This window comes from Papio anubis, chromosome 10 (assembly GCF_008728515.1).
Source record: "Papio anubis isolate 15944 chromosome 10, Panubis1.0, whole genome shotgun sequence".
NCBI lineage: Eukaryota > Metazoa > Chordata > Mammalia > Primates > Cercopithecidae > Papio > Papio anubis.
Window position 1 is genome coordinate 87169711 of NC_044985.1, and position 12437 is coordinate 87182147.

Genomic DNA, 12437 nt, shown 5'->3' on the forward strand with positions numbered 1-12437 from the left:
CGGTGGCTCAAGCCTGTAATCCCAGCACTTTGGGAGGCCGAGACGGGCGGATCACGAGGTCAGGAGATCGAGACCATCCTGGCTAACACAGTGAAACCCCGTCTCTACTAAAAAATACAAAAAACTAGCCGGGCGAGGTGGCGGGCGCCTGTAGTCCCAGCTACTCGGGAGGCTGAGGCAGGAGAATGGCGTGAACCCGGGAGGCGGAGCTTGCAGTGAGCCGAGATCCGGCCACTGCACTCCAGCCTGGGCGACAGAGCAAGACTCCGCCTCAAAAAAAAAAAAAAAAAAAAATTCAGAATTTAAGTCATTTAAGAATACTTGTTTTTGCGAGGAATTTTTTTGTTCTGTGGTACGTGGGTTGTTTTGTTTTTAATATATGCGTTTCTTCAACGACTTTACAGAGTAAAATTCTATACAACAAAAAATGTTTCTTAGGCCCTTCATTTCCCTTACTTTATTTTTTCTTCTGAGGCAGGATCTTGCTCTGTCGCCCAGGATGGAGTGCAGTGGTGTAAACACGGGCTCACTGCAGCCTCAACCTCCTAGGCTCAAGCAGTGCTCCTACCTCACCCTCCAGAGTAACTGGAACTATAGGTATATACTATCCCGCCTGGCGAATTTTATTTATTTATTTATTTATTTATTTATTTTTTTTTTTTGAGACAGAGTCTCGCTCTGTTGCCAGACTGGTCTTGCAATAAGCAAGACGCCATCTATGAAAAATAATGGGCTGGGCGCGGTAGCCTGTAATCCCAGCACTTTGGGAGGCTGAGGCGGGCAGATCACCTGAGGTCTGGAGTTCCAGACCAGCCTGACCAACATGGAGAAACCCCATCTCTACTAAAAATACAAAATTAGCCAGGCATGGTGGCTCATGCCTGTAATCCCAGCTACTCGGGAGGCTGAGGCAGGAGAGGTGGAGGTTGTGGTGAGCCGAGATCATGCCATTTCTCCCCAGCCTGGGCAGCAAGAATGAACCTCCATCTCAAAAAAATAAAAAAAAAAATGATAATAATGACACATATATAGAGTATGTTTTTCATTTGCTTTAATCCAGATACCTCCTAGAATTCAGTGGCTTAAAAGAAGTGTCGTACAGTTTTTTTTTTTTTTTTTTAGTTGGAATCTCAATCTGTTGCCAGGCTGGAATGCAGTGGCGCAATCTCAGCGCACTGCAACCTCTGCCTCCCAGGTTCAAGTGATTCTCCCGCCTCAGCCTCCCAAGTAGCTGAGACTACAGACATGTGCCACCACACCCAGCTAATTTTTGTATTTTTAGTAGAGACGAGGTTTCACCGTGTTGCCAGGATGGTCTCAATCTTTTGACCTCGTGGTCCACCTGCCTCGGCTTCCCAAAGTGCTGGGATTACAGCCTTGAGCCACTGTGCCCAGCATTTTAAAAATTTTTAATAGAAATGAGGTCTCGCTATGTTGCCCAGGCCTGTCTCGAACTCCTGGGCTCAAGTGGTCCACCTTGGAGTCCCAAAGTACTAGGATTATAGGTGTGAACCACTATGTCCAGCCTTTCTCACCTATTAATCTAGAAGTAATATAATTGATAAATACAATTTTAAGGCTGGAGCCTCCAATTTTAAGACATAAATTTCAGTTGAAGAGGCAATATAAAATTTCTTACATATTGATAAGGTGGTCTCATGTAACAGGTCTTAAATGTATTTAAATATTCATTATATGATTTTCTATGATTTATCCTTACATTTCACAAAATAATATAAACTCGTGTAACTATTTTATACCTTGGTATTCTCGAGAAATATATTTTGCATCTATTATTTAGAAATTAAGTAGGCTGGGCGCCATGACTCGTGCCCATAATCCCAGCACTTTGGGAGGCCGAGGCAGGTGGATCATGAGGTCAAGAGATCGAGACCATCCTGGCAACATGGTGAAACCCTGTCTCTACTAAAAATACAAAAATTAGCTGCACGTGATGGTGTGCGCCTGTAGTCCTAGCTACTTGGAAGTCTGAGACAGGAGAATCGCTTGAACCTAGGATGTGGTGGTTACAGTGAGCCGAGATTGTGCCACTGCACTCCAGCCTGGTGACAGAACGAGACTCCGTCTCTAAAAAAGAAAAAAAAAGAGAGAAATAATAAAGTGCTAGTCGCAGTGGCTCACACACCTATAATCCCAGCACTTTGAGAGATCGAAGCAGGAGGATCACTTGAGCCTAGGAGTTCAGGACCAGCCTGGGCAACATAGGGAGACTGTACAAAAAACTGTTAAAAGTAGCTGGGCCTGGTGGCATGTGCTTATAGTCACAGCTACTCAGGAAGCTGAGGTAGAAGAATAGTTTAAGTCCAAGAGGTTGAGGCTGCAATGAGCCTTGATTGCAGCATTGCACTCCAGCCTCGGTGACAGAGCGAGACCCTGTCTCAAAAAAGAAAATATAGTAAGAAACAGTGATAGACTAAATATATGTTAAATAATTTGAGAACATAAAAATAAGTGACATTTAAATATAATGTAAGAGCACTTTCTATTTTCAGTCAATTTTTAACTTTATTACATACTTGTGTTCTTTCAGTGTCAACATGTAAAATGCCAGTGGAGTTATATTGTGATTAACCTCAAATTTTCTTTTTAGGTTTGATCCAGATCGGTTTGATGATGAATTGGTAATGAAAACTTTTTCCTCACTTGGATTCTCAGGCACACGGGAGTGTCCAGAGTTGAGGTGAATAATAGAATGCCAGACTCTCTTCTTAGAATTTTGATGATCCCTGTTGATGAGAATGGGCAATCTATATGATTAAAGTGTAATTTTATCATTATTATTGTACTTTAAGTTCTGGGGTTCGTGTGCAGAGCATGCAGGCTTAAAGTATACTTTTTAATCTTTAGTAACTAGTTGACTTTCTTCCTGACTAGGTTTGCATATATGGTGACCACAGTACTTCTTAGTGTATTGGTGAAGAGACTGCACCTACTTTCTGTGGAGGGACAAGTTATTGAAACAAAGTATGAACTGGTAACATCGTCAAGGGAAGAAGCTTGGATCACTGTCTCAAAGAGATATTAAAATTTTATGCATTTAAAATCATTGTTAAATTGATTGAGGAAAACAACCATTTAAAAAATCTGAGTTGAATCCTTTTATAAACCAGTAACACTTTGTAATATAAACACCTATTTGTACTTAATTTTGTAAATTTGGATTTTTATATATCATATTTTCTTCATTATACACATTTGACTTACTGCACAGTATATTGATCATTTTAATGGGAAACTTTAGATTTCTACTTTTTATTTTTGTTTTTTCACTTTCTTTGCCATTATTTTTATATTCTTACTGTGGGCTCTAAAATCAGTGTTCTTGAAGAAAGAAATTATTTTGCAGAAGTTGGGGAATCACATTTGTTGAATATGCATAAAATAGAAACATAGGCTGGGTGCAGTGGCTCACACCTGTAATCCCTGCACTTTGGGAGGCCAAGGCAGGTGGATCACCTGAGGTCCGGAGTTTGAGACCAGCCTGGCCAACATGATGAAACCCCGTCTCTACTAAAAATACAAAAAATTGGCTAAGAGTGGTGGCCCATGCCTGTAATCCCAGCACTTTGGGAGGCTGAGGTGGGTGGATCACCTGAGATCAGGAGTTCGAGATCAACCTGGCCAACATGATGAAACCCATCTCTACTAAAAATACAAAAAATTGGCCGGGCGTGGTGGCTCACACCTGTAATCCCAGCACTCTGGGAGGCCAAGGTGGGTGGATCACCTGAGGTCCAGAATTCAAGACCAGCCTGGCCAATATGATGAAACCCTGTCTCTACCAAAAATACAAAAAATTGGCCGGGCGCAGTGGCTCACACCTATAATCCCAGTACTTTGGGAGGCTGAGGCAGGCGGATCACGTGAGGTCAAGAGTTCGAGATCAGCCTGGCCAACATGGTGAAACCCCAGCTCTACTAAAAACACACACACACAAAAATTAGCTGGGCATGGTGGTGTGCACCTGTAATCCCAATTACTCAGAAGGCTGAGGCAGGAGAATCGCTTGAACCTGGGAGGCGGAGCTTGCAGTGAGCCGAGATCGCACCCCTGCACTCCAGCCTGGGCCACAGAGCGAGACTCTGTCTCAAGGAAAGAAAAAAAAAAAAAGATAAATGGACAAAAGACATGAACAAACAGCTTTTATAGGATAGCATGGCTAACCAACTTTTAGAAAAGTGTTTAGTCTCACTAGGAAGTAACCAAATATTCGGGCAGAGCACAGTGGCTCATGCCTATAATCCCAGAACTTTGGAAGGCCAAAGCTGATGGATTGCTTGAGCCCAGGAATTCGAGACCAGCCTGGGCAACATGGGGAGACCCTGTCTCTATAAATATAAAAAAAAATTACTGGGCATGGTGGCACACACCTGTAGTCCCAGCTATTCTGGAGGCTGAGGTGGGAGGATCACTTGAGACCAGGAGAGGTTAAGGCTGCAGTGATCTGTGATCACACCACTGTCCAGCCTGGACAACAGTGCAAAACCCTGTCTAACAAAAAAGGCCGGGCTCGTTGGCTCATGCCTGTAATACCAGCACTTTGGGAGGCCAAGGCAGATGGATCAGTTGAGGTCAGGAGTTCGAGACTAGCTGGGCCAGCGTGGTGAAACCCCGTCTCTACCAAAAATACAAAAAAAAAAAATTAGCCAGGTGTGGTGGTGCACATTTGTAATCCCAGCTATGCAGGAGGCTGAGGCAGGATAATCACTTGGAACCCAGGAGGTGGAGGTTGCAGTGAGCCGAGATCGTGCCACTGCACTCCAGCCTGGGTGTCAAGAGTAAAACTCATTCTAAAAAAAAAAAAAAGTTGAGGGAGCTATTTCAAGAATATATTAAGTAGGCCGGGCACAGTGGCTCATGCCTGTTATCCTAACACTTTGGGAAGCCAAGGTGGGTGGACCACGAGGTCAAGAGATTGAGACCATCCTGGTCAACATGGTGAAACCCCATCTCTACTAAAACTACAAAAAATTAGCTGGGCATGGTGGTGTGCGCCTGTAGTACCAGCTACTTGAGAGGCTGAGGCAGGAGAATTGCTTGCACCTGGGAGGCAGAGATTACAGTGAGCTGAGATCATGCCACTGCACTCCAGCCTGGGCGACTGGGCCAAGACTGTCTCAAAAAAATACATATATATATTTTAAGTATTTTTCAAAATTACACTTTAGCACTTATAAATTTTATATATAATACTTTGTTGATGGCATTGTATATTAGTCCAGCTTTTTTGGCTACACTATTTATGAAGGATTCTTTTTTTTTTTAAGACAGCCACCATAGGAAATATGCCAAGTACAGATAGTGAGGAAAGAAAGGAAGAAAAACGATAATTATCTGCAAGTGGGCTTATTTTTAACACTGCTAAATTTCATTTGTAATTTTACTTTCAAGAATGTACTCTGGTAGACTGAGGTGGGTGCATTGCTTGAGCCCAGGAGTTGGAGGCTTCAGTGAGCTGTGATCACAACACTCCACTCAGCCAAACCTGAGTGATAAAGTGAGACCCTATCTCTTTAAAAAAAAAAAAAAAAAAAAACCCTTTGTTATTGAGTTATTTTATGTAATTTATTGGTAAATACCTAACATTTTAGACCTAGTCATTACCAGTTAACAGAATTTAATTGGATGCAGTCTTTATTCTTGAAAAACAAATAATTTTTGGAATAACTTAAATTCTAAAACTTTGGCCGGTTGCGGTGGCTCATGCCTATAATCCCAGCACTTTGGGAGGCCGAGACGGGCAGATCACCTGAGGTCAGGCATTCAAGACCAGCCTGGCCAACATGGAGAAACCCCATCTCTACTAAAATTACAAAATTAGGCGTGATGGCGCATGCCTGTAATCCCAGCTACTTGGGAGGCTGAGGCAGGAGAATTGCTTGAACTCGGGAGGTGGAGGTTGCGGTGAACCAAGATCACGCCATTGCACTTCAGCCTGGGCAACAAGAGTGAAACTCCATCTCAAAAAAAAAAAAACTCTAAAACTTTAAGTGAAATTTATTATCCCTTCCCACTTATTTTCTGTGGTTTTGTGTGTATAGAGCATCTTCCTTTGTTACCCAAGTACCTTGAATGGGTTGGAAACTGGCAGTAGAAGATTAGAGTAGCCAATTGATATGTAAACCGAGTGTCAGATCAGATGAGATGAAAGAGGTGGAGTTTAAAGCAAGTGAGATATGATAAACAATGATGAAAGCAAAAATAGGACAGTTGAACCAGAGTCAGCCAGTAGGCATAATTGTCAATAAATGAGGCAAGTGTAGAATAACTAATAATGATTGGAATCAAGGAAAAGAGAGCATGAAGGAATCAGCTCAATTAGTATGTTTTATCCATGGTTACATGACTAACAAAGGATTAAAAAGAAATTATTCACTAGATAATTTTTTAAATAAAAATACTGTTTATATTAACTAAGTTATTCATTTGCTGTCATGCACATGACAAAAATATGTGTTCTTTGTACTTATCAAATGACTCAAATTTTGGCCACTTCAGTGTCACTGATGGCTTATAGAATGATTCTAGCAGGACCCAAGTTATTGAACTATCAAATGAGTTTTTAATTGATATTGAAGTAAGTAATTTAAGTTTTGTAGCTTTTGGGATTTTTAAAAACTACTTCACTGATTTTTATTCTTTTTGATAGTTCAGAAGTGTATTGTTAAAAAACATAAGCATGGCCGGGCACAGTGGCTCACTCCTGTAATCCCAGCACTTTGGGAGGCCATGGCGGGCAGATCACCGGAGGTCGGGAGTTCGAGACTAGCCTGACCAACATGGAGAAACCCCATCTCTACCAAAAATACAAAATTAGCCAGGCATGGTGGAGCATGCCTGTAATCCTAGCTACTTGGGAGGCTGAGGCAGGAGAATCGCTTGAACCTGGAAGGCGGAGGTTGCAGTGAGCTGAGATCATGCCGTTGCACTCCAGCCTGGGCAACAAGAGCAAAACTCCATCTCAAAAAAAAAACACACACACAGAAAAACAAACAAAACCAGCCAGTTGCAGTGGCTCACGCCTATAATCCCAACACTTTGAGAGGCCGAGGCGGGTGGATCACCTGAGGTCAGGAGTTCAAGACCAGCCTGACCAACATGGAGAAACCCCATCTCTACCAAAAATACAAAATTAGCCAGGCATGGTGGAGCATGCCTGTAATCCCAGCTACTTGGGAGGCTGAAGCAGGAGAATCGCTTGAACCCAGTAGGCGTAGGTTGCAGTGAGCCAAGATCGTGCCATTGCACTCCAGCCTGGGCAACAAGAATGAAACTCTGTCCCCCAGAAAGAAAAAAAAATAAGCACATAACTTTTTTCTTTTTCTTTTCTTTTTCTTTTTTTTTTTTTTTTGAGGCAGAGCCTTGCTTTGTTGCCCAGGCTGGAGTGCAGTAGCGTGATCACAGCTTACTATAGCCTCCACCTTCTGGGATCCAGCGATCTTCTCACCTCAGCCTCTAGAGTAGCTGGGACTACATGTGCAAGCCACCATGCCCAGCTGTTTGTTTTTGTTTTTTTGAGACAGTGTCTCCCCGCGTCACCCAGGCTTGTCTCAAACTCCTAGGCTCAAGTGATCCTCCCACCTGGGCCTCCCAAAGTGTTGAGATAGCAGGTATGAGCCACTGCACCTGGTCCAAAAAACATCTTTTTTATGAACCAAAGAGCTCTTTCAAACTTGTGCTAACAAAATTTAAGGCAATATTAATTGTGTGCATGTGTTTGGGAAAAATCAAAAAACTTACATGATACTTATCTATCTCACAAAATGATACTTATCTATCTCACAAAAGTATAGTTCCTTTTTTTATATAAATAGATTCTATCTTATTTATAACCCCTATGTCAAAATTTGTTTCTTTTATCTTAAAATAGTTTGTATAAAAATCTTTACTGCTTTATTATGAAGTAATAATGTTTATTATAGAAAAATCTAGGAAAACACAAAAATGTCAAACTCAGTTAATAGTCTCACTATTTGAAGTTAACCACTGTTAAGATTCTGGGTTTTTTTTTTTGTTTGTTTTTTTGAGACTGAGTCTCGCTCTCTGTCGCCCATGCTGGAGTGCAGTGGCACCATCCTGGCTCACTGCAACCTCTGCTTCCCAGGTTCAAGTGATCCTTCTGCCTCAGCCTCCCAAGTAGCTGAGATTACAAGCATGTGCCACCACGCCTGGCTAATTTTTGTGTTTTTAGTACAGATGAGGTTTCACCATGTTGGCCAGGCTGACCTTGAACTCCTAACCTCAAGTAGTCTGCCCACCTCGGCCTCCCAAAGTGCTGGGATTACAGGCGTGGGGCACCATGCTCAGCCCCACTGTTAAGATTCTAATGTAGGCCAGGCACAGTGACTCATGCCCGTAAGTCCAGCACTTTGGGATGCCGAGGAGGCCAGATTTCTTGAGCTTTTAGAAGTTTGAGACCAGCCTGGGCAACGTGATGAAACTTTGTCTCTAAAAAATATTTAAAAACTTAGCCAGCCTTGGTGGCACCACCTGTAGTCCCAACTATTCAGGAGACTGAGGCGGGAAGATGGCTTGAGCTCAGGAGGTCAAGGCTACAGTGAGCCATGGTAGTGCCACTGCACTCCAGCCTGATTGACAGAGCAAGACCCTGTCTCAAAAAAAAAAAAAAAAAAAAAGATTCTAATATAGATACTCTTTTTATGCATATGTAGTTTATATATATTATACAAAATATTTGCATTTAACATATTTGAACCAATAGTATTTTCTACAACCAGAACATTAGTATTCTTGTCATTCTGAATGTAGGCACAGATTTTTGTCATTCTTTCTTTATCTTTTTTTTGTGTGTGTGACAGAGTCTCAGTCTGTCACCAGGCTGGAGTGCAGTGGCATGATCTCGGCTCACTGCAACCTATGCCACCCTGGTTCAAGCGATTTTCTTGCCTCAGCCTCTGAGTAACTGGGGTTACAGGTGCATGCCACCACACCTGGCTAATTTTTGTATTTTTAAGAGAGACAGGATTTTACCATGTTGGTTAGGCTGGTCTCGAACTCTTGACCTCGTGGTCTGCCCAACTCAGCCTCCCAAAGTGCTGGGATTACAAGCACGCACCACCGCGCTCAGCCCCTTTCTATTTTATGTTTTATTTATTTATTTATTTTGAGACAGAGTCTCGCTGTGTCACCCAGGCTGGAGTGTGGTGGCACGATCTTGGCTCACTGCAACCCCCGCCTCCCAGGTTCAAGCAATTCTCCTGCCTCAGCCTCCTGAGTAGCTGGGATTACAGGTATGTGCCACTATACTCAGCTAATTTTTTTATTTTTTAAGTAGAGACAGGGTTTCACCATGTTGGCCAGGCTGGTCTTGAATTCCTAACCTCAGGTGATTCACACTCCTTGACCTCCCAAAGTGCTGGGATTACAGGCGTAAGCCACTGTGCCCGGCCATTTTTTTGTATTTTTAGTGGAGACAGGTTTTCACTATGATGGCCAGTGGTATATTTAGTTATTTAAGGAAGGATCAAGCAATAGGTTTAAATGATGTACTATTCATAATTATTGAAAAAATAGGCCGGGCCTATAATTCCAGCACTTTGGGAGGCCAAGGCAGGTGAATCACTTGAGGCCAGGAGTTTGAGACCAACCTGGCCAACATGGTGAAACCCCATCTCTACTAAAAATACAAAAAGTAGCCAGGCATAGTGGCAGGTGCCTCTAATCCCAGCTACTCGGGAGGCTGAGGCAGGAGAATTGCTTGAACCCAAGAGTTGGAGGTTACAGTGAGCCAGGATCGCGCCATTGCACTCCAGTGTGGGTGACAAGAGCGGAAGTCCATCTCAACAAAAAAAAGAAAAAAAGAAAAAATTTAGCTGGCCTTTGGGGCACATGCCTGTAATCCCAGCTTCTTGGGAGGCTGAGGCATGAGGAAAAATAAAAAAAACCTGGGAGGTGGAGGTTGCAGTGAGTTGAGATTGTGCCACTGCACTGTAGCCTAGGCAATAAAACAAGATTGTCTCAAAAAAAAAAAAAAAAAAGTATTGAGGGAATAATATACCACTAATATTAAAGGAAATTTTTGGCTGGTACCGTGGCTCACACCTATAATCCCAGCAGTTTGGGAGTCTGAGGTGGGCGTACAACTTGAGGTCAGGAGTTCAACAACAGCCTGGCCAACATGGGGAAACCCCATCTCTACTAAAAATACAAAAATTAGTGGGCGTGGAGGTGGGCGAATGTAATCCCAGCTAGTTGAGAGGTTGAGGCAGGAGAATGTCTGGGAGGTGGAGGTTGCAATGTGCCGAGATCGCGCCACTGTACTCCAGCCTAGGTGAAAGAGTGAGACTCCAGAGGTCTCAGCCAGACTCTGGAGGTCTCAGCCCAGGCTGGAGTGCAGTGGCATGATCTCGGCTCACTGCAACCTGTCTCCCCGGTTCAAGCGATTCTCCTGCCTCAGCCTCCCAAGTAGCTGCGACTACAGGCGAGTGCCTCCATGCCTAGCTAATTTTTTGTATTTTTAATAGAGACGGGGTTTCACCATGTTAGCCAGGATGGTCTTGATCTCCTGACCTTGTGATCTGCCCACCGCAGCCTCCCAAAGTGCTGGGATTACAGGTGTGAGCTACAGCACCCGGTCAAAAAAAGGAATTTTTAAAAGGAAAAAGAATGCTACCAAACTAACCACATTTCTACAACTGTTTATATTTTCCCCTGTTCCACACACATACATTTTTGCATAGTATGTTCATTGCAGCATGATCTACTTTTCACTTAATAAATTTTAAACATTTTCCAGCCGGGCGTGGTGGCTTACGCCTGTGAGAGGCCAAGTCAGGCTTATTGGGTGAGTCCAGGTGTTTGAGTCTAGCCTAGGCAACATAACGAAACTCCATCTCTACGAAAAATACAAAAATTAGCCAGGTGTGCTGGTGCACACCTGTAGTCCCAACTACTCAGGAGGCTGAGGTGAGAGGATTGCTTGAGTCCAGGAGGTAGAGGTTGCAGTGAGCCATGATCATGCCACTGCACTCCAGCCTAGGTGACAAAGCACAACCCTCAAATAAATAAATAAAAGTTAAACATATTCCTTTATTAATTTTTGTAAGGGTTTCAGGGAATAGGCTTTTTTAAACGGAATAGACTTATAAATCAATTTTAATATTTGACTTATAGAATTTTATGACACTAAATGGATAATTGTAAAGTTTGAGTTTGGATCCATTTTGTAAGACATTCAGGCTATAAACAAGGTAATAAATCACACTCTTCCTGTTCTACCAATTTAATTGGTTTGCAGTTCGGTGGCTGTCGTTTTTTTTTGAGACCGAGTCTCACTTTGTCACCAGGCTGGAGTGCAGTGGCGCCATCTCAGCTCACTGCAGCCTCCCACTCCCAGGTTCAAGCGATTCTCCTGCCTCAGCCTGCCGAGTAGCTCAGACTACAGTTGCGCCAACCACGCCCAGCTAATTTTTTATTTTTAGTAGAGATGGGATTTCACCATTTTGGCCAGGATGGTCTCCATCTCTTGTGCTTGTAATCTGCCTGCCTCGGCCTCCCAAAGTGCTCGGATTACAGGTGTGAGCCTCTGCGCCTGGCCCATTGACTGACTTTCTAGAGACTGGGAATAGATATTGTTATAGTATGTGATAAATAGACCTTGTTATAGTATGTGATAAAATGCCATGAGCAAATAAGTTACACATATCCTGTTTGGTAATTTTTTTAAAAATGTTTATTTACATCTAAAATACTTATTTTAACTTTAAACACATGATGGTATAAAATGAAATTTTGTTACTTTACCATTGTAACTGTCATAAAGTCATAAAGTATCTGTCCCCAAAAAGGCAACCAATAAATATTTTTGAGTAAATGAATGAAATCTTTATTGTCGGTGTTCTGTGCATACAGAATAAAGGAAATGATTGATGTTACTTAATAGTTAAAGAAAATTCAGAAGCCAAACTATCCATAAAGCTATTTTGTGATGTGCTGAATACTCCATTAATAGAAGTGTTTAAGAGGATGTTGTATGCCTGCCTTCCACTCATGCCTGTATTAGATATGAACATCGATTTATAATATAGTACTATACAAAACACAACTAAAATAGTTGGTAACTAAGTAGTCATTTTTTCCTTCTGTATCCTTTTTTTTTTTGAGATGGAGTTTTGCTCTTGCCTCCCAGGCTGGAGTGCAATGGTGCGATCTCAACTCACTGCAACCTCCGCCTCCTGGGTTCAAGCAATTCTTCCGCCTTAGCCTCCGAGTAACTGGCACTACAGGCACGCGCTACCATGCCCGGCTAAATTTTTTTTGTATTTTTAATAGAGACGGAGTTTCACCATGTTAGCCAGGCTGGTCTCCAACTCCTGACCCCAGGTGATCCACCTACCTCGGCCTCCCAAAGTGTTGGGATTACAGGCATGAGCCACCATGCCCATCGTGTTCCTTTT

General features: G+C 42.7%; 1 protein-coding gene across 15 annotated transcripts in view; it reads left to right on the forward strand.

Annotated features, from left to right (window-relative positions):
- The window catches only part of LOC101023797 (cytochrome P450 20A1), a 67492-nt gene extending 55634 nt beyond the window's left edge, over positions 1-11858 (forward strand). For 9 of the 15 annotated variants that reach the window (XR_001893531.3, XM_009182825.3, XM_031651465.1 and 6 more), the window contains 2 exons: positions 2612-2701; positions 2896-11858. Coding sequence is in view for 13 of the 15 variants with exons in the window: in XM_009182825.3 (XP_009181089.2) it covers positions 2612-2701; positions 2896-3046 (241 nt within the window). In the remaining 2 variants the exon portion in view is untranslated. The remainder of the gene's footprint in view (positions 1-2611; positions 2702-2895) is intronic. The other 6 variants (XM_017946813.2, XM_017946812.3, XM_017946814.3 and 3 more) reach the window with 2 other exon arrangements.
- Positions 11859-12437: the final 579 nt, after the last annotated feature.